General features: G+C 47.6%; 1 protein-coding gene across 3 annotated transcripts in view; it reads right to left on the reverse strand.

Moving 5' to 3' along the window:
- Nucleotides 1–22,762, reverse strand: part of LOC115479154 (cytochrome P450 2J5-like) — a 137,880-nt gene that overhangs the window by 66,667 nt on the left and 48,451 nt on the right. For all 3 annotated transcript variants that reach the window (XM_030216933.1, XM_030216932.1, XM_030216934.1), the window contains one exon: nucleotides 14,144–14,413. In XM_030216933.1, the coding sequence (XP_030072793.1) occupies nucleotides 14,144–14,314 (171 nt within the window). In that variant the 5' untranslated portion in view covers nucleotides 14,315–14,413. The remainder of the gene's footprint in view (nucleotides 1–14,143; nucleotides 14,414–22,762) is intronic.

Here is a 22,762-nt window from a genome sequence, read left to right on the forward strand (position 1 = left end):
AAAACTCGTGGACAGGTGGATCACGTCTTCTAGATCCCCAGCAGCCTGAAACCACTGGGAAGCTAGGGTCCATTGAGCAGATCTCATGTGAAGGCGGGCCATGGGAGTCACATGAACTGTGGAGGCCATGTGGCCCAGCAATCTCAACATCTGCCGAGCTGTGATCTGCTGGGACGCTCGCACCCGCGAGACGAGGGACAACAAGTTGTTGGCTCTCGCCTCTGGGAGATAGGCAAGAGCCGTCAGAGAATCCAGCAGAGCTCCTATGAATTCGAGTCTCTGCACTGGGAGAAGATGGGACTTTGGATAATTTATTACAAACCCCAGTAGCTCCAGGAGGCGAATAGTCATCTGCATGGACTGCAGAGCTCCTGCCTCGGATGTGTTCTTCACCAGCCAATCGTCGAGATATGGGAACACGTGTACCCCCAGTCTGCGAAGTGCCGCTGCTACTACAGCCAAGCACTTCGTGAACACTCTGGGCGCAGAGGCGAGCCCAAAGGGTAGCACACAGTACTGGAAGTGACGTGTGCCCAGCTGAAATCGCAGATACTGTCTGTGAGCTGGCAGTATCGGGATGTGCGTGTAGGCGTCCTTCAAGTCCAGAGAGCATAGCCAATCGTTTTCCTGAATCATGGGGAGAAGGGTGCCCAGGGAAAGCATCCTGAACTTTTCTTTGACCAGATATTTGTTCAGGGCCCTTAGGTCTAGGATGGGACGCATCCCCCCTGTTTTCTTTTCCACAAGGAAGTACCTGGAATAGAATCCCAGCCCTTCTTGCCCGGATGGCACGGGCTCGACCGCATTGGCGCTGAGAAGGGCGGAGAGTTCCTCTGCAAGTACCTGCTTGTGTTGGAAGCTGTAAGATGTGATTTTCCGGATTTAATTTGTGATGTGCTATCTCTCACTGTTACCAATAACCTACCCTTCAATTATGGGCTGCTCATGTCTTTGTCAGTGGGCAAACTTACAAAATCAGCAAGGGATCAAATACTTATTTCCACCACTGTACATACTGAGTCTGACTTCTTGAGGTAACTTTCCAGTTCAGTATTTTGCATTCATGTGTTTTTCAGGTGTGATCAAGGAAGTTACAGTATTCTGCTAGCGTATAGTTTGCAGCCCTTTTTGTTTGTTTTTTTTCACTAGGTTGTGCACCGGTGTTTTAGAGCCCGGTGTAATTACAGTTGCCTTTCCACGTCACGCATAAGGTTGTAGCTCGTCCTGTCCTTGGAATTAGTGCTGTTTATGGTTTGTGAAGGTTATGAGTGTGTTTTTGCACACGTTTGTGTATAGTGTTTTGCAGTGGAGAGATTGTGTGTTGGCCTTACTAAGGTGGCACCAAACATCAGAAAGGGTGTAGAGCCTAAATCATGACACACTATCTCTAAAAGGGTGTTTTGTGGCTCTACATGAGAATTGTGATATTATGATCCCTTGCTAGCTTCATATTGTTGACGGTCTGCATTTTCCGTATGGCTGGTATATTGGTGTATAAGGTATTAATTGTGTCTATTTTATTTTTACTTATTTTTTTCTGTGTGTTGTCAGACAATTATGGATGACAGAGTCGGAGTCTTCTTGAGTCAGAGAGTTGTGGTATATATTTTAAAACAATTTTAATACCTTGGTGGTCTATATGTTTTTATATTGTACATGGTAAAATTATGTATCATACCTGATAATTTTCTTTCCATTAATCATAGCTGATCAATCCATAGACTGGTGGGTTGTGTCCATCTACCAGCAGGTGGAGATAGAGAGCAAACTTTTGCCTCCCTATATGTGGTCATGTGCTGCCGGAAACTCCTCAGTATGTCGATATCAAAGCTCCATCCGCAGGACTCAGCACTTAGAGAATTACACCCACGAAGGGACACTCTGCCCAGCTCACCACCGCCGAAACGGGGGAGGGGAATTAACCCAGCTCATCCCCACACAAGTGGGGGAGGGGAATCCGTCCAGCTCATCCCCGCGGAGCGGGGGAGGGACACCACACCCGCCGATGCGGGGGGATCTGGCTTATCCTGCAACCGCAACCGCGGGAGGAGCTGACTGACCCTAACACCGCCGAAGCGGGAGGGGTACAAAGCTGCCCTACAGCCGCACGAAGCGGGAGGGAGTGCCTGCAGAATTTAAATCTCAATCCAGCCCCGTAAAACGGAGGGGAGAGGAATGCAGCAGCTCACTGTAACACAAACTCGTCTCAACTCTTGAAGAATCCAGGTGAAAGAAGAACTTGAAAACGAAGTCCTCCTGAAGTAACTGAAGGCTAAACTTGAACCTAAAATTCAACCAGAATATAAACAGTACAGATATCTGGGAGGGGCTATGGATTGATCAGCTATGATTAATGGAAAAAAAATTATCAGGTATGATACATAATTTTACCTTCCATATCATCAAGCTGATCAATCCATAGACTGGTGGGATGTACCGAAGCAGTACTCACCCAGGGCGGGACATAGAAATCCCTGACCGCAACACTGAAGCTCCAAACCGGGCCTCCGCCCGAGCAGCCACAGTCAAGCGGTAATGCCTGGCAAAGGTAGGGGCCTTCCCCGCGGCCACCTAAGCCGCTGCAATGGCTTCCTTGACCCATCTTGCCACTGTAGACTTAGAAGCCTGCAGACCCTTACGAGGACCTGTAAACAGGACAAACAGATGATCCGATTTCCGGAAATCATTGGTCACTTCCAAGCATCTGATGATGACTCATCTCACATCCAGAAATTGAGAGCAGAGTATTCCTCTGGGTAGACCTCCCTACGAAAGGAAGGGAGACAGAGCTGCTGATTCACATGGAAGCGAGAAACAATCTTGGGCAGGAAGGAAGGCACTGTGCGAATAGACACTCCTGCCTCAGTGAACTGCAGAAAAGGCTCTCGACCTGAGAGTGCCTGGAGCTCGGAAACTCTTCTGGCTGAAGTGATAGCCACCAAAAAGACTGCTTTCAACGTCAGGTCTTTCAGAGATGCCCTCGACAAGGGTTCAAAAGGCGGCTTCTGCAATGCTCTTAGCACCAGGTTGAGATTCCACGCAGGCACCACTGAGTGCAGAGGAGGGCGCAGGTGATTAACTCCCTTGAGAAAGCGCACCACATCTGGCTGCGAAGCCAGGGAAGCACCCTTCAGGCGGCCCCTGAAGCAAGCCAGAGCCGCTACCTGGACTTTAAGGGAACTGAGCGACAGGTCTTTCTCCAGACCTTCTTGCAGGAATGCCAACACTGAAGAAATTGGAGCAGTGGAGGGAGAAAGTGAGCCTGCTTCACACCACGCTGCCAAGATACGCCAAACCCTGGCGTAAGCAGTAGAAGTAGAGCGCTTCCTCGCTGTCAGCATAGTGGCGATGACCTTGTCTGAGAAACCCTTCTTTCTCAGACGCTGCCGCTCAATAGCCAGGCCGTAAGACCAAAGGGGGAGGGATCCTCCATCACCACGGGACCCTGATGTAAACAGGTCCTGCTCCACTGGCAGCCGCAGAGGATCGGCGACTGAGAGCCTGAACAAGTCCGCATACCAGGGACGTCTGGGCCAATCCGGACCCACCAGGATTACCCTGCCGGGGATGCTTGCCACCCGGTCTAGCACCCTGCCCAACATGGGCCAGGGCGGGAACACATAGAGAAGCTCTTGTGTCGGCCACTGTTGGAGAAGAGCATCTACTCCCAGGGATCGAGGGTCCCGTCCTCTGCTGAAAAAGCACGGCACTTGGCAATTGGCCGATGACGCCATGAGATCTAGGCTCGGCTGGCCCCAGCGCTTCGTGATGTCCAAGAACGCCTGAGCAGATAGCTGCCACTCTCCGGGCTCCAAGGTATGGCGACTGAGAAAGTCCGCCTTGACATTCATGACTCCGGCAATGTGGGCCGCTGACAGCTGCTCCAGGTTCACTTCCGCCCACTGGCAGAGATTCATAGCCTCCTTGGCTAGAGGGGCGCTCTTGGTACCTCCCTGGCGGATGACATAAGCCACAGCCGTGGCATAGTCCGACAGGACCCGTACTGGCTTCAACGCCAGTACCGGGATGAACTCCAGCAGCGCCAACCGAATGGCTCTGAGTTCCAGGAGGTTGATAGACCACTTGCCTCTGCAGGAGACCGGAGCCCCTGCGCTGTCCTTCCCAAGCAGTGGGCTCCCCAGCCCGTCAAAGAGGCGTCTGTCGTGACGACAATCCACTCCGGGGTCACCAGAGGCATTCCTGCAGACAACTTGACTGTCTGCGTCCACCAGCTCAGCGCCTTGCGCACTGCTGGGACCAAGGGAAGGCGCACAGCATACTCCTCCGACATCGGAGTCCAGCGCTGCAGCAGAAATTGCTGTAGTGGTCTCATATGAGCCCTGGCCCAGGGCACTACTTCCATCGTGGCCGTCATAGAGCCCAACAGCTGCACATAGTCCCAAGCCCGAAGAGGAGAGGCTACTAGGAACTGGTCCACCTGAGCCTGAAGCTTGACAATCCGATTGTCTGGCAGGAGCACTCTGCCCACTTGGGTGTCGAATCGAACTCCCAGATACTCCAGGGACTGAGTCGGGCGCAGCTGGCTTTTCTCCCAGTTGATGATCCACCCAGGGAGCTCAAAAGAGCAACCACCTGGTTCACAGCTTTGCCGCACTCTGCATAAGAGGGGCTCGGATCAACCAATCGTCCAGATAAGAATGGACTTGTACTCCTTCATTCCTCAGGAAGGCCGCGATGACCACCATTACTTTGGGGAAGGTCCGCGGAGCAGTAGCCAACCCGAACGGGAGGGCTCTGAACTGGAAGTGTCGGCCCAGTACTGCAAAACGCAGAAAGCGTTGATGAGGAGGCCAGATGGGAATATGCAAGTACGCTTCTTTGATGTCCAAGGATGCCAGGAACTCTCCTGCCTTCACTGCCGCTATAACAGAGCGGAGGGTCTCCATGCGAAAGTGCCGAACTTTCAAGGCCCGATTGACCCCTTTGAGGTCGAGGATAGGCCGTACAGAACCTCCTTTCTTTGGTACCACAAAGTAAATGGAGTAACGTCCCTTGCCAAGCTGATTTTCTGGCACCGGAACGACCGCCGCCAGGCGGATCAGATTGTTCAAGGTCTGCTGCACTGCCACAGCTTTGACCGGAGACTTGCAGGGAGAGAGTACAAACCCGTCTTTTAAGGGTCGGCAGAACTCTAGCTTGTAGCTGTCTCTGATGACTTCCAGCACCCAAGCGTCTGAAGTTATTGTGGTCCACTCGCCCATAAACGAGGACAGCCATCCTCCAATCTGCACTGGGGCGTGGACCAAGGCCCCGTCATTGGGTACGAGACCCTGGGGGAGGACCGGAGGGAGCACCTCCGGGACGGCGGTCTCTGCGAAAGGAATGCTGCTTGGGGGAGAAGTTCCTCTTGAAGGAAGAGGGGGCAGAGGAGCCCGACCTGCCCAGGCGGTACCGACGGGCTTCCTGAAACCGTCCTCTGGAGGTACCAGGGCGAGTACTAGCCCGAGCCCTGACCTCTGGTAACTTCTTGCCCTAGACGTGCCGAGATCGGTCACGATTTTGTCCAGCTCGACCCCAAAGAGCAGCTTGCCTTTAAAAGGCAATCTAGCCAGGCGGGATTTAGAGGCGTGGTCAGCAGACCAATGTTTCAGCCAAAGCCACCGCCGCGCAGAGATTGTCTGAGCCATGCCTTTCGCTGAGGCCCTCAAGACATCATACAGCAAGTCTGCCAAATAGGCTAAGCCCGATTCCAGGGCCGGCCAATCAGCCCTCAAGGAATGATCCGAGGGGAAAGCCCGCTGCACCATAGTCAGGCCCGCCCTGGCCACATAGGAGCCGCAAATTGAGGCCTGCAAACTTAAAGCAGCTGCCTCAAAGGACGACCTTAAGGCCGCCTCCAATCTTCTGTCTTGGGCGTCCTTTAGGGCCGTGCCACCTTCCACCGGCAACGCCTTTTTCTTAGTCACCGCAGTGATTAAAGAATCCACGGTAGGCCACAGATAGGCCTCACGTTCACTTTCAGTCAAAGGATAGAGGCGGGACATAGCCCTAGCCACTTTAAGGCTCGCTTCCGGGACATCCCATTGAGCCGCAATTAAGGTGTGCATGGCATCATGCACGTGGGAATCAACCCGAGGGCGTTTACCTCTGGGAACCTCAACCTCTTTACCAGATGAGGGAGCAGGGGCAGCGTTTTGCATAAGGAAGGCCTGATGCAGCAGCAAAACAAACTCGGGGGAGAAACCCCCCAGACTGTGTACTTCCACAGCCTGGGCAACAGCCCTAGACGCACCCTCAACCGGCGCTCACAAGAGCGGGGGAGAGACATGCTGCGCATCCAAAATGGCGTCCGGCGCGACACTCCGCGAAGGAGCCGCGCGGGAAGAACGGCGCTTAACTTTAGCCGCTTTTGTGCCGTCGCCCAAATTAAGGGCGTTCATGGCATTAATGTCTCCAACCTCAAGGGCGGCCCAAGAAGAAGCCATCCGAGCCGCGTGGCCGGCCAAGATGGCGGAGGCGAGGAGCGGGGGATGGGCGTTTATGGCGGGAAAAACCGCCACGCCGGAGGAAGGACCGGGACATTCATCGGCCACGAAACTGTCACCCAACAAGGGCGAATCAGGCTTTAAGACCCCCGCATCCCCTCTAGAAGCGCCCAAGCGATCCGGGGAGCGACTCTTTACGCCCTCGCCCTCCGACGCCATATGCCACGTGGAGATAAATCGGGGAACCCCCTGCCCGCTATAAAAAGGTAAAAATTACCTGCTGTCCGCTCCGAGCTGTAACGACCTGGTGTCCCAGTGAGTAGCTGCAATAAACGTTTAAATAAACGTCGAAATAAACGCCTTTGAGGACGTTCAAAATTTTTTTTTTTTTTTTTTTTTTTTAACGGAGCCAGCGGGAGGGGGGAGAAAAGGAGGGACCTGGCACCACCAGGTTTGCACTTGCTCAAAAGAGCCCTCAACCCCAGGCACTCAACAAAACCTAAAAATTAGGCTTGGAGGCCTAGCCAGAGCTGCTGCTGTGTGTGACCACCACCTGCTGAGATAGAGAACATACTGAGGAGTTTCCGGCAGCACATGACCACATATAGGGAGGCAAAAGTTTGCTCTCTATCTCCACCTGCTGGTAGATGGACACAACCCACCAGTCTATGGATTGATCAGCTTGATGATATGGAATATATTTTACACATCACTTAATTTTATTGTATATCTTTTCATTTCATTTTTCTTTTATTACATATATGGGTTACAGAGTAATAGGGGAATTTGAAAGTACTGAATCTTTTCTTAATATTTTTCCTTTATTCTCCTTTGTTATGAGAATTGGAACTACTAATTGTAGTGGACTTGAACTGAATAATTTCTGGGGAGGGGGGGTTTCATGATAGCATTGTGCTTATTATTTCAATCAGTTTTTTTGTACAAGTTTAGCTTCATTTGTCGTTATTTGAAATTTCATTATAAAATGTTCTAAAAATGGAATAATCGTATCAATGGGGCTGAGCTAGGGTGGGGGCGGGGCTACAGTGGGGCGGGGCTAGGATGGGGCCCCACCAAATTGGTCTGCATAGGGCCCCGCACTTGCTAAGACCGGCCCTGTGCGCATCACCACACCTTGAGCAGCGGCCCTGGACGCAACATCAAAGGTGTCATACACCCCTCTGGCCAGGAATTTTCTGCACGCCTTCAGCTGCCTGACCACCTCCTGAAAAGGCTTGGCTTGCTCAGGGGGGAGCTTATCCACCAAGCCCGCCAACTGCCGCACATTGTTCCGCATGTGTATGCTCGTGTAGAGCTGGTAGGACTGAATTTTGGCCACGAGCATAGAAGAATGGTAGGCCTTCCTCCCAAAGGAGTCCAAGGTTCTAGAGTCCTTGCCCGGGGGCGCCGAAGCATGCTCCCTAGAACTCTTGGCCTTCTTTAGGGCCAAATCCACAACTCCAGAGTCGTGAGGCAACTGAGTGCGCATCAGCTCTGGGTCCCCATGGATTCGGTACTGGGACTCAATCTTCTTGGGGATGTGGGGATTACTTAGTGGCTTGGTCCAGTTCGCCAGCAATGTCTTTTTGAGGACATGATGCATGGGTACTGTGGACGCTTCCTTAGGTGGAGAAGGATAGTCCAGGAGCTCAAACATTTCAGCCCTGGGCTCGTCCTCCACAACCACCGGGAAGGGGATGGCCGTAGACATCTCCCGGACAAAGGAAGCGAAAGACAGACTCTCGGGAGGAGAAAGCTGCCTTTCAGGAGAGGGAGTGGGATCAGAAGGAAGACCCTCAGACTCCTCGTCAGAGAAATATCTGATGTCTTCTTCTTCTTCCCACGAGGCCTCACCCTCGGTGTCAGACACAAGTTCACGGACCTGTGTCTGCAACCGTGCCCGGCTCGACTCCGTGGAACCACGGCCACGGTGGGAACGTCGAGAGGTAGACTCCCTCGCCCGCACCGGCGAAGCTCCCTCCGCCGACGTAGTCGGGGAGCCTTCCTGGGAGGCGACCGCAGTCGGTACCGATGCCGGAGACCTCACCCCGAGCAATGGGCCAGCCGGCGCCTCACTCAACAGTACCGGTGGCGCAAGCACCCCCGGTACCGGAGGGGTAGGGCGCAACAGCTCTCCCAGGATCTCAGGGAGAACGGCCCGGAGGCTCTCGTTCAGAGCGGCTGCAGAAAAAGGCATGGAAGTCGATGCAGGCGTCGATGTCAGAGTCTGTTCCGGGCGTGGAGGCTGTTCCGGGCTGTCCAAAGGGGAGCGCATCGACACCTCTTGAACAGAGGGCGAGCGGTCCTCTCGGTGCCGATGCCTACTGGGTGCCGACTCCCTCGGCGACCCAGAGCTCTCGGTGCCGACACGGGAAGGAGACCGGTGACGATGCTTCTTCGACTTCTTGGAACGAAGCATGTCACCGGAGCTTCCCGGCACCGACGAGGAGGACGTAGAATCCAGCCGTCTCTTCCTCGGGGCCGAGGCCGAAGGAGGTCGGTCTCGGGGGGGCTGTACCGAAGGAGTCCTCAGGGTGGGGGGCGACCCACCCGAAGGCTCACCGCCACCAGCAGGGGAATGGACAGCCCTCACCTGCACTCCAGACGAAGCACCACCGTCCGACGACATCAGCAGACGAGGAGGTCTCGATACCGCCGACGCAGCCTTCCGATGACGCCCCGATGCAGAGGGCCGATGCCTCGATGCACTCGGGGGCGGAAAAATCGCGCCGGCGAGATCAAAACTTGAAATGGCGAAAAAGGCACCGCAAAATTTAGGGGGAAGAAAAAACTTCGACCGAGGCCTAAATAGGGCCTACCCCGACGACAAAAGAAAACTTACCGGGGCAAAAACTGGAAGTATGGGAAGGGAGAAGACCATAAAGGTCCCCTTCCGACACCTTTTTTTTTTTTTTTTAAAGACACAGTCGATAAACGACGTGCGAGGTCAACTTTGGGGCGCGAACGGCAAAACACGACCGTACCGAGCGCGGACAAAAGAAGACTGGCCGGCACGAGCCGGTTCGGGCGGGAAGACGGCCGCGCATGCGCGGTGCGCATCGGCGCGCGAGGACTAGCAAAGGACTTTGCTAGAAAGTGTTCCGATTGGAGGGGCTGCCGTGGATGTCACCCATCAGTGAGAACAAGCAGCCTGCTTGTCCTCGGAGAATGCTGAATTTTATGACTAAACATTTGTGGATTTTACATAACATAATACTGCCTAAACTGTCTAGGAAAATGATGGTAAATGTGTTGTTCCAGGGGAACCGGTGAGTCTGACGTCGGTGCCGGGGAAAATGGTAGAGGCTATTATCAAAAACAAAATTACAGAGCACATCCGAGGACATGGATTACTGAGACCAAGTTAGCACGGCTTTTGTGTGGGGAAATCTTGCCTGACCAATTTACTTCAATTCTTTGAAGGAGTGAACAAACATGTGGACAAAGGGGAGTCGGTTGATATTGTGTATCTGGATTTTCAAAAGGCGTTTGACAAGGTACCTCATGAAAGGCTACAGAGGAAATTGGAGGGTCATGGGATAGGAGGAAAGTCCTATTGTGGATTAAAGACAGGTTGAAGGATAGGAAACAGAGAGTGTATTTCTGTACCCTGAAATGGTGATGCCATTACAGGTATTTGTAAGCCACATTGAGCCTGCAAATAGGTGGGAAAATGTGGGATACAAGTGCAATAAAATAAATACATAAATAAATAAATAATCTGATTATCTTCAATTTGAAAAATACTTGCCTAACTATTTTAGTAACTTGTGGATTCATAGATAGAGAAGAATAAAAAAGGATCCCTAAATTCTGGATACTATTATTAATAGAAGTCGTTTATCACAAAATCTCCAGGTACATCATCACAGGAGATGACTAATAGATAAAAATATTTGTGTTTTTGCAATGTTGCGTTTTAAGAGATTTTCATGTAGCCATTGATTTACTGCATTCAAGCAAAGTCTTAGCATTTGAAACACATCCTCTATAGATTTATCAATTTCAATCAGAAATTGAATATCATCTGCGCACAATATAAATTTCAAACCTAGATAATTTCAACAATCTGCAGAGTAGTAATAAAAATATATTAAACATCATTGCTAACATACACGCTGCTTCAATGGATTTAGCCTGGTCATAAGTACATAAGTATTGCCATACTGGGACAGATCAAAGGTCCATCAAGCCCAGCATCCTTTTGCAACAGTGGCCAATCCAGGTCACAAGTACCTGGCAAAATCCCAAAACAGTACAATACATTTTATGCTGCTTATCCTAGAAATAAGCAATGAATTTTCCCCAAGTCCATTTTAATAACGGTGTATGGACTTTTCCTTTAGGAAAGCCATCTAAATCTTTTTTAAACCCCGCTAAGCTAACTGCTTTTACTACATTCTCTGGCAACGAATTCCAGAGTTTAATTACAAGTTGAGTGAAGAAATACTTTACTCAATTTGTTTTAAATTTACTGCTTTGTAGCTTCATCACATGTCCCCTAGTCCCAGTATTCTGGAAAGAGTAAACAGACACTTCACGTCTACCCTTTCCACTCCACTCATTATTTTATAGACCTCTATCATATCTCCACTCAGCCGTCTTTCTCCAAGCTGAAGAGCCCTAGATGCTTCAGCCTTTTCTCACAGCAAAAGTTTGTCCCTGTTAGAAACAATGAAAACCATGGGGCCAATATTCAATGTAAGTGGGAAGGAGAGAGACTTGTCATCACTCCCCCCCCCCCCCCCCCCCCCCCCCCCCATATTCAGTGCCGCTGAATATCATCTCTGACAAATGCCAAAAAAGGGGCAGGTCAGGGGCAGTACTGAAGGCAGCGTTAGGGAGTAGCCCAGAGCCCTCATAGCAAAGTGGCCAAATATAGATCATTACACAATGTGATACCCGCAAGCGAGCCTTCTCCGGAGTAGCCCCCACACTCTGGAATGCATTGCCTGAAAGGCTCCGCTTAACACAAGACTACCTCTACTTCAGGAAGCAGGTGAAAGCTTGGCTCTTCAACCAGGACTTTAATGGAAGAAGTAACTAACTTGTTAGTCTCACTCACACACACAAGGATTGACTCGGGCTGCACATACTGCAGCGGGACATATTTATCCACTCCTACCCTAGCTGAAATAATATTTACCCATCTCTCTGACCTCATGTGCAACTTTCTTCAAATCAGTCACCTTACTTTCTAACTCTTCCCACTTTCTCACCCTTCTATATATTACATCTTTGCTTTACCCTTCGCTATCACCTGTGGAGGGGCATAATCGAACGGGGCGCCTAAGTTTTCAGGAGGGCGTCCTCGCAGGATGGCCCCATAAAGGGGCGGGGCAACCTATATTATCAAAACAAGATGGACGTCCATCTTTCATTTCGATAATACGATCGGGGATGCCCAAATCATGAAATTTAGGTCGACCTTACATAACCCTGGGCTCCTCCCTAATGCTGCCTTCCCTCCATACTGCTCCTGTCCAGCCCCTTTCTTTAGCTGCGATGGTCAGAGGCGATATTCAGTGGCACTGCCATGCTTTTGTGCCGCTGGGTATCGGTGGGTAGGTGGCTACAAGCGATTTAAGTGGGCAGGAGTCTCCCCACTTAAATCGCTTTTAATATCGGCCCGTGTATCTGAATTCAAGAAAGCTTGGGACATGAACAGGATGGAATAGTACATGGCATGGATTGTTGGGCAGACTGGATGGACCATACAGGTCTTTATCTGCCGTCATTTACTATGTTACTATGATACTATGTGCAGACTAGATAGGCCATATGGTATTTATCTGCCTTTCCATGAACTCAGGGAGACATCCACACATTAGCAGGCACAAATCCTAGCATCCTAATTCCAGGTACCGGCAAGCTCAGTCTCACAAAGCCAGACGTCATAAGTACATAAGTAATGCCATACTGGGAAAAGACCAAGGGTCCATCGAGCCCAGCATCCTGTCCACGACAGCGGCCAATCCAGGCCAAGGGCACCTGGCAAGCTTCCCAAACGTACAAACATTCTATACATGTTATTCCTAGAATTGTGGATGTTTCCCAAGTCCATTTAGTAGCGGTTTATGGACTTGTCCTTTAGGAAACCGTTCAACCCCTTTTTAAACTCTGCTAAGCTAACCGCCTTCACCACTTTCTCCGGCAACGAATTCCAGAGTTTAATTATACGTTGGGTGAAGAAATATTTTCTCAGATTTGTTTTAAATTTACTACACTGTAGTTTCATCGCATGCCCCCAAGTCCTAGTATTTTTGGAAAGCGTGAACAGACGCTTCACATCCACCTGTTCCACTCCACTCATTATTTTATATACCTCTATCATGTCTCCCCTCAGCCGTCTCTTCTCCAAGCTGTATAGCCCTAGCCTCCTTAGTCTTTCTTCATAGGGAAGTCGTCCCATCCCCGCTATCATTTTAGTCGCCCTTCGCTGCACCTTTTCCAATTCTACTATATCTTTCTTGAGATGCGGTGACCAGAATTGAACACAATACTCAAGGTGCGGTCGCACCATGGAGCGATACAACAGCATTATAACATCCTCACACCTGTTTTCCATACCTTTCCTAATAATACCCTAAAGGTGTGCCGAGGCCTGTCTGTTGCATGGCGTAAGCAGCCACTATGGCAGGAAGGTGGCCCTGGGGTTAAACAAGCTTTTTATCACATTAATGAAAATTCAGCCAGTGGTTAAGACACATCCAGGAGCTAAATGTCTGGGCTCAGAGGGGTGTCCTGTGGATATTTAATAAAATGTTTCTTATTAGTTTGAGCCCATTTCTGAGGAACTTATTTAATTCCCTTAATTCACTGCAGGGTAACCTGCGATATTTAAGTTACTTTATTTCTTGTCTATTAGATTGTAAGCTCTTTGAGCAGGGACTGTCTTTCTTCTATGTTTGTGCAGCGCTGCGTGCGCCTTGTAGCGCTATAGAAATGCTAAATAGTAGTAGTAGTAGTAGTATTCACAAGAAGGGTAGAGACTAAGCAGACTGTAACTTTTATCATCACATCTCTAATTAATGCAGACATTAAAATATTGCCTAAGTGGTCCAGCGGGTGTTGGCATGGATATTGCCTTGTCTGTGACAGACTGATCAGGGGGGATTTGCTAAGGGGGCATCTCTCTGTTCACAACACAAGATGCCTGTTTAATATTTTACATCTGTAGCTAAGGGAAGCTTCACAACCATTTTCTCCTGCTGGTTTTAGTCAGACTGGCTAGAAAGGGTTGGTTTAAAGGAAGCAGGAGTGTGAGCGAATGAGGCCACTAGCCTGGAGAGGAGGATGAGTGAGCTAGAGACAGGAACTCAGTCTGGGGAAGGTGAGTTCAACTGGATGAGTGAGTCATTAACATTTCCCTTGGCCCAGGGCAGATTATAAATCAATAAACCATAACCCAAACCATTTCAAACCCATGCACATCCCTACTGCATATCTCGGTAATAAATCTTTTGCTTTATTAACAATCACATGTACAGACTATTCGTGGAGCTTGCTATCCCTCAGCCCCGGGTCGTACAGAGCAGGCTAATTTTCAAAAGGAAATTCTGGGCAACTCTCACCCCAATCAATAGAAGGCCCAGTACATAAGGAACCCACAGAGGATTTTGGCCATAGGAAAACTCTTCCTCTTTGCATACGATACTTCTCTCTTCCCCATTTCAGTGGAAAATACTGATAAATACCTGACTTAAACTGTCCCGGTCAATCCTGAAACGCAGAGTCCACAGGTTACCAAGGAAGGGCAGCGGTGTGGGTCCAGGAGGTAACCGTTTGCCAACCCACTGCAGTTTCAAGAACTGAGCAATAAGCACAGAGAGAATCAGAACAGATAAAAATAAAACTGTGCTTAGCATCTTGTCTTCAGTGCTGCAGGATGTCTCTGTCACCTTCTTTCTTCAATCTCTTGGCTAATATCTCATCTCCGTTCTTAAACCAGATTTCTTCTGTAGTCTCTGTCATATAAACATTGTTTGATTATTCGTATGTAACTTCTACAAAGTTAATAATTAATCTTAGAATGATTGTAATGCCTTAGTCACAAACCAGGAAACTTGAAAAAATTTGGTGTAAATCAAAAAACATCACCTTTAATACCTGGAAACAATCACAAAGAAATTATAAGAAAGCCATCAAACAAGTCAAAAGATCTTATTACTCAAGAAAGATTACAACTTCCGGGACAGACCTAAGAAAACAATTTCAATTTATAAAAAATCTTCTCAACACCGACCCAATTACAACATCATCCTCAAACTGTCCATTTGCCAACCAACTAGCCAAATACTTTAAAGATAAAATCATCAATCCCACAAGATGATTCCAGTATTGATAGCTTTCTTGATGAACTGGACCCAGATATTGACCAAATACCAGCCGACCGCTCCTGGACAAACTTCACCCCCCTTACTACTGAAGAAATCACCACTTCATTATCCAAACTCTCTAAAGCACACTGCCACCTTAATGGAGAATGCACCTGCTCGCTTCATTACAGACCTCACCACTCACCCAAACTTCCTCCTTCAACAGGGATCCTTCCCCATCGAACATGGATATATTACTTACACCCATACCAAAAAACACCAAGAAACCTGCAGATGATATCACCAATTACCGCCCTGTGGCCTCTATCCCTCTATTGACCAAACTACTGGAAAACAGAGTAACTCAACGAATTTATACAAAAGTTCTCCATCCTTCATGAGTCACAGTCGGGCTTTCAACCTGCCCACTGCACAGAAACGGTATTACTCACCTTAATTTCCAAATTCAAAAATGAAATATCATTTGGAAACAACAGCCTCCTTCTGCAATTTGACTTGTCTAGCGCATTTGACATGGTGAATCATGATATCCTTACAAAGCTACTTGACAAACTTGGAATCGGTGGAAACATCATCAAATGGATAAAAGGTTTCATCACCTCAAGATCCTATTGAGTCAAATCAACCAAATCTCCTCTCCTTGGTCATAAGGCTGTGGGGTGCCCCAGGGTTTACCTCTTTCCCCGATCCTCTTTAACCTCATGATGATCCCTCTAGCCAAATCCCTTTCTAAATATGGACTCAATCCCTTCATTTATGCAGATGATGTTACCATTTTTATACCTTTCAAATCCAACATAGCAGAAATCTTCGATAAAATAGTTAAGGGAATGAACATCTTAGCCTCTTGGGCCAATGCTTTCAAGATGAAACTGAATAAGGAGAAGACACAATGCCTAATCCTCACATCCCAGTACTCTACTCTCACTCTGACTACACTCAACACTCCTGACGTCACCATCCCCATATCAGACAACCTAAAAATACTAGGAGTAGTACTAGACAAACACCTAACCATGGAAAATCACGCAAAAGCTACGACAAAGAGAATGTTCAACATGAAGTGGATACTGAAGCGTGTGAAACCCTATCTTCCCCTAAAAACCTTCCGCAATTTGGTCCATTCCACTGTACTTATCCATGTTGACTACTGCAATAGTATTTTTATTGGATGCAAGGCCCAAGTCCTGAATAAACTCCAAACTGCCCAAAACACGGCAGCCAGACTTATTTTTGGTAAGTCGTGGTTTGAGAGCGCAACACCTCTCCGTTTAAAACTTCATTGGCTTCCTATTATGGAACAAATAAATTTCAAAGTCCACACGATGATTCACAAGATTATCTACGAAGACTCCCCAACTTACATGTATAATCTGATTGACCTTCCTACCAGGAATTGCTCTAGTTCTTCTCGAACTTATCTAAACTTACACCTTCCCAACTGTAAAGGAATCAAATACAAAACATAATATGCATCCAATTTCTCCGTTATAGGCAGCAAGCTCTGGAACATCCTACCAAGATCGATTCGTATAGTCAATAACCATCTACCCTTCTGGAAGCTACTTAAAACTCACGTTTTCAAGCAAGCCTACACATACGACTTGACTTAAATTAGAAATCCATCTGCGATACCTAGATCTGACTACTTGGCACAATTTAAATATGCTTTTTCCTTTTGAATTCATCCATCTCTGAAGTATTATTATACATTCTTTATTCACAATACTTTACCCAACTTACACCCTCTTCTGTTCCCTACCTCTTCCACCTTCCTCCCTTATCCTTTCTTAGTCCAGTGGCGTAGCTACGGTACTTGACACCCGGGGCCGGTCATTTTTTAACACCCCCCTCCAAAATCTAGTACTAGGCATGTCGAGAATACAAAACAATCAGGACCTATAGAGCAATTCTACCATACCATAAGCAGTCATTTCTACGAATCACACAAAGAAAAGGAAAACATCTTAAAACACTACAGTGAGCACTAGAACATCAATTCACCTATTGTAAAACGAAACCAGACAGAATAGTACAGATCGTCGATCCTGCACAGTCAATGCCAACTGAAAGCCATGTCTTTTTCACAAACACAGATACACCCTAATCCACTATAGAATAAGTAATCATAAACTTTCTATTTAGACAAAAATTAAATTGAACCCCCAAGATGCCAGACTCTGCATACAATGCAACACCACAGAAACAGAAAATGTCCCCTAGTACTGTGCAAAATATAAAGACAGCAGATGTAAATTTGAAAAAAAACTAACAAGTACCAATCACCACTTTACAAATTAACAAATAGAAATAAAACAAATATAGAGAATAAAATAATACCATTTTATTGGACTAATACATTTAGCTTTCAGAGGCCAAAACAACCTTCCTCAGGTCAATACAGTATAGTGCTGTTACAGTATCCTAGATAGGATTCTGACCTGAGGAAGGGGGTTTTGTCCTCCAAAAGTTAGCCAAAATGTATTAAAATTAGTCCAATAAAAAGATTACCTTGTTTACATGTTCTATTATAAACATTTATTAACACAGCTACAATACTACTTTATCCTAAAGCAAAAAAATAAAAATATATATTTTATTTACAGTTTGTCTCTGGTTTCTGCTTTCCTCATCTTCTTTTCACTGTCTTCCTTCCATCCAACATCTTTCTTTGTTCTCTCTCTGCCATCCAGTGTCTGCCCTCTCTGCTGTCCCCTCCATCCAATGTCTGCCCTCTCTCCCTGCTCCTTCCATCTACATTTGCCATCTATCTCTGCCCCTTCCATCCACCATCTGCCCCTGTCTGCCCTCTCTCTCTCCCCCTTCCATTCACTGTCTGCCCTTTCTATCCCTTCCATCCACTGTCTGCCCTTTCTCTCTGCCCCTTCAATCCACCATTTGCCCTCCCTCTCCCATCCATCCAGGGTCTGCCCTCCCTCTCACTCCCCCTTCCATCCAGGATCTGTCCCCTCTCTCTGCCCCTTTTTTTCAGCCCCCCAGTTCCAGCCCCACTATCCCACCAGTCCCCAGTTTCATCCCCAGCCCTTTTCTCCCACGTCCTGAGCTTCAGCCCCCAGCCACTTCTCCCTGTCCCCTTTTCAGCCCCCAGTTTCAACCCCAGCCCTTTTCTCTCACCAGTCTTGAGCTTGAGCCCCAGCCACTTCTCCCTGTCTCCTTTTCAGCCCCCAGTCCCCACAGTTTCAGCCCCTGCCCCTTTTCAGCCCCCAGTCCCAGTAGTAGCCCCCTTATCCCACCTACTCTCCTTTTCAGCCCCCTTCATCCACATGCCTTGCATTAGGGCCCCTCTTTTCAGCCCGACCCATTCTCCCACCTGACCCAGGCATGCCCCATTTTCCCTCATGACCCCTTTTCAGACCCCAGTTCCAGCCCCCTTCTCCCATTTGAGAGCCCCCTCCCCACCCCCCTTCTCCCATCTGAGAACCCCCACCCCTTCTCCCATCTGAGAATTCCCCCCTTCTCCCATCTGAGAACCCCTTCCCCTCCCCATCTGAGAACCCCCAAAACACCCCTCCCCACCCCAATCCCCTTCTCCCATCTGAAAATCCTCCCCTCCCCATCTGAGAACCCCCACAACACCCCGACTCAATGACAGCCCTCTTCTCCTGCCACCACCCTACCTTTATGTTTAAGCATTTTTTATTACAACTTCAGCACGTTACAACTATGTCAACAATACACTGCAAAGTTCCACAAACATACCATGCTGTATGCAAATATCATAATACACCATAACATCTTAATAACTTTTTGAAAAAGAATTCCCCCCTCCCCTTATCCCCCCTTCCTCCCTCCCTCTAAACTTCCAACAATGCCCTTCAACATCAACTGCATGTTAAGTTTTATCTCCCCCATCCTTTCCCCCCCCCCCCCCCGTCTTGTAGATTAGATACTTCGATCATCACTAAAAACGAACCTGTCTCCCCTCTCCCTCCCCTCCCCGTCTTGCACCTCCCCTTCCAACCTTGCCACCACCACCCTACCTTTAAAAAAAATTTTGTGGACTTCCGGTGACGTCATGAGCTAGGGAGCAGCATGCTACCGAAGCTCCGAGACCCCTGACTCCACCAAAGTCTAAATTCCTACGCGGTGGAACCTGCAGATCGGTTCTGTTATATGGACAAGTACATCAGAACGCTCCCAGTAGATATGGCACAAAAATCCACGAAAAACGAAAAGACTAAAGTAAGCAGAGAAGATGTAAAAATGGCGGAAGAGGCTGCAGCAGCGGCATCCGCATTTACTGAGACTCAGCTATCGCAACTCACTCAAGCGATCGCAAAAGCATGGGAGCCAAAATGAGAGGCGTTAAACAACAAATTAGAAACCTACCAGATGGCGCTGGACGGGATGGGGATCCGAGTAGAAGATCTGGAGATGAGAGTCTCAGCAGTTGAAGACGAACGCCTGCGGATTTAGCTCGGACATTGTAAGTTTAAAACGCCAACTTACAGAGCAGCGGAGCTTGCTGGACGAATATGAGAACCGTGCACGTCGGAATAACCTACGGATTGTTGGTCTGGACGAGGCGCTCCCTGAAAGAAACCTTGAAACGTGGTTGGAAACGTGGCTTTCAAAAGAGCTGGCGGTTACGGACACGATAGGCACAGTTATCATAGAAAGGGTGCACCGTGTGGGCCGCAGGATGGAAGATCGTAATCGCCCACGAATGGTTGTTGCGAAGATATTAAATTACCGCCACAAAATAGAAATCCTTCAAGGTTTTAAACATAAGCGAGACTCATTGAAATACAATAATAAAGGCATACTGATATTTCAAGACTTTTCTACAATAGTACAAGAAAAGCGGAAACAGTATCATCCTCTTTGCTCTGCTCTGGTACGCAAGAATATCCGCTTTTCATTGCAATACCCAGCCCAACTGAAAGTGTTCGTGCAAGACCAGTGGAAAATATTCCCTACAATGCCGGAAGCGAAAAAATATTTAATAGAAAACAAAATCATTGAAACTGTCTGAACTTGGGGGAGAGTCAAGATGGCGTCAGTAACGGATGTGCGTTCCTAAGCTCCCGAGACCCATCGTTAGACTACCGAGGGAATTCTCTTTTTCTCCGTTTAAAATGGGGAAGAGAAAGGGGAAGACGGTGGTTCCTACCTCCACGATTCCACCGACGACGCCAACCTCTCGACAGCCGACTTTGGAGGTCTTTGGAATTGGGACCCATGGCGAGCGGATCTCTGCTTCGACGGGTTCGACCTTTTTGGATACGGACCGCAGCATTGAAGGAGCGACGTTGAGTCCTCCTTCTCACACTGTTCCACCACAACCCGGAAGCGAAAGAGTGCCTGAGGGACCACGGCAGTTGGAAATGTTATTCGCAACACCGTTGGGAGGAGGACCGTCAGGCACCTCAACCCCGGGAAAGAAACAGCAATGCAGGAGCAGTTGCGGGTCGAGGCTCCTGCTCCCCGGAGTGTTACTATCGGGAACAATGGTGGATTACAAAAACCAACAGTGGTGACTATGAATTCATTATGGGATGCAATTCAAGGGGTCAATAGCACACTACTTCAAATGAATATTTCCATAAAGGGAGAAATTAAGGAACTAAAACAAACCAGTGATAATCTGTTTAATAATTTACAAGAACAGAAAGAAAAAGTCTTGAAGATGGAGGCTGAAGTTGAAAAACTTCAAAATCTAACGTTTTCCTTAACTAAAGAAAAAGAAATTCAGGAAAAGAAATTGGAAAATTTGGAAAATAACTCTCGAAGAAATAACCTTAGGTTAATTAATTTTCCAAAATCACCCTTAGTACCAGCTATAGATATGCTTAAAAGATATTTTATTCAAATATTGGGAATCTCAATGGAGGGTTTTCCCCCCATAACGAGAACCCAATATATTATGGGTGTCTCCAAACCTCCAAAAGATCAAACTTCACCTGATTTAAACTTGACAGAATTTCTAGAGAACTCTTTAGAAGTTATCACAGAGAGAACAACATTGATTGTGACTTTCGCTTTAGAAATGGATAGAAATAATATTTTGAGACTCTACTTTCGCCACTTGACTGATATCTTCTTGGGTCAAAGAATACAAATATTTCCAGATTTGGCAAGGAGTACGCAGAAGAGGAGGAAAGATTTTTTGATTTATAAAAATAGAGTTCTTAAAATGGGTGCCACTTTTTTGCTTAAATTTCCTTGCAAATGTTATATTACCTTTGAATCTGTTAACTATATATTCTTTACCCCCTCGAAGCTACTAGAATTTATCGATTCCAAGCAGAGTGCTAATGTACCTGGAGTTTTGCCTCCCTAGTTAGAAATGCTGTTTAGTTGGCTGCAAATATCTGCTATGTCCCTTCCGTTTAAATAATGTGTTTATTGTTAATATTTGATTTCCTAGTATCTTGACTCAATTAATAGTGGACAAATTTGAAATACTATTTACTTTAGATAATGATGTATTGTTTATTTCCTTATATTTTTTTTTGCTGATATTGCCGATTTTTATATCGTTTGATGTAAATGAAAAATTTATAAATGAAACTGTCTGAACTTGGACTTAACTACAGTATGATGGAGCGATCTGTAGGAGATGCAATGTTTTGGAACTTATGAGTAAATGTATGTATAATGTTTGGTTGAAATGTGGAGTTTGGGGTCTCCAGTGTTCGCCAGGGTCTCTATTCCAGCGCCTGACCAGATTGGGTGCATGGAAGAGGGTACATGTTTGAATTGGGGGGTACAGGGACGGGAGGGGGGTTGGAGTGCAGGAAGGGCCCTTATCAAATGGTCAATACAGGTTATCTGTTGAGGAAAACAAAAGCAGGACATGCGTGTGTGCGGAGTGCGGGAGTTTCAGAGAGCTCCAACATGTGCTTGATGGTTCAGGGAGTGCCCCTAAGAAACAATAGAGACAGAATTGTTAATATCATACTAAGGGTATGCCAATCAGAATAATATCATGGAATGTGGGGGGTATAACGTCCCCCATGAAAAGAAATAAAATATTAACGGCCCTAAAAAGATATAAGGCTGATATAGTCTGCCTGCAGGAAATACGGCTCGGCAATGTGGAACATACAAAGTTACAAAGAGCATGGGTGGGAGAATGCTATGCAGTGGCAGCCAGGGGACGCCGAGGTGGAGTGGCGGTATTAGTCCGAAAAGGATTGGCATGTAGGATATCAGTGGTGGAGAAGGGGGAACAAGGCCGTACTATTATATTAAGAGTGTGGGTGCAGGGTATTGAATTTTTATTAGCAGGAGTGTATGGCCCAAATGAACACGACCGGGAGTTCTTCCAGTCACTAGAAAGTAGATGCCTGCAGCATAAGTTAGATAAACTGATAGTACTAGGTGATTTTAACTTAGTCTTAGATCCAAAGGAGGATACCTCAAACCCCACCTCGTCACATTACTCAGGGCAAAGGGCGAGAGAATTGAAACTGTTTGTAAAAACATTAAACTTAGTAGATGCATGGAGAGCGCTGCACCCTGGAGAAAAGGATTACACGCACAGGTCCAGGGTGCATAGCACCTTAGCGAGATTAGATTACATACTGGTAGAGCGGTCCATGCTCTCGCAGGTAAAGGCAACCCACATAGGACCAGAAGAGATATCAGATCACGCCTCAGTGCGGTTAGACCTCGAGGCCCCGGGTGATGGTGTAGGGGGAGTAGGATGGAGAATAGTAGGCATACCTGAGAATGTATCAGAGCGCCTACTACCTTCAGTGCTAGAAAAGTGGCTGCAAAACGAGTTTGCGTTGTCAGACGGAATGGGTGCCATTTGCCTTGAGCGAGCACACCGAGTGGGGCGGAAAATGGACAATAATCAGAAACCCAGGATGGTGATGGTAAAAGTACACAACTTCGTGCACAAGGTGGAAATTTTAAGAGGTGCCCGGCTGAAACGAGAAACCTTGGCCTTCGAGGGCTCTCCGGTGAGGATCTACCAAGATTACTCCTACGCACTGCAAGAACGGA

Source organism: Microcaecilia unicolor, chromosome 10, assembly GCF_901765095.1.
Source record: "Microcaecilia unicolor chromosome 10, aMicUni1.1, whole genome shotgun sequence".
In the NCBI taxonomy this organism is placed as follows: Eukaryota; Metazoa; Chordata; class Amphibia; order Gymnophiona; family Siphonopidae; genus Microcaecilia; species Microcaecilia unicolor.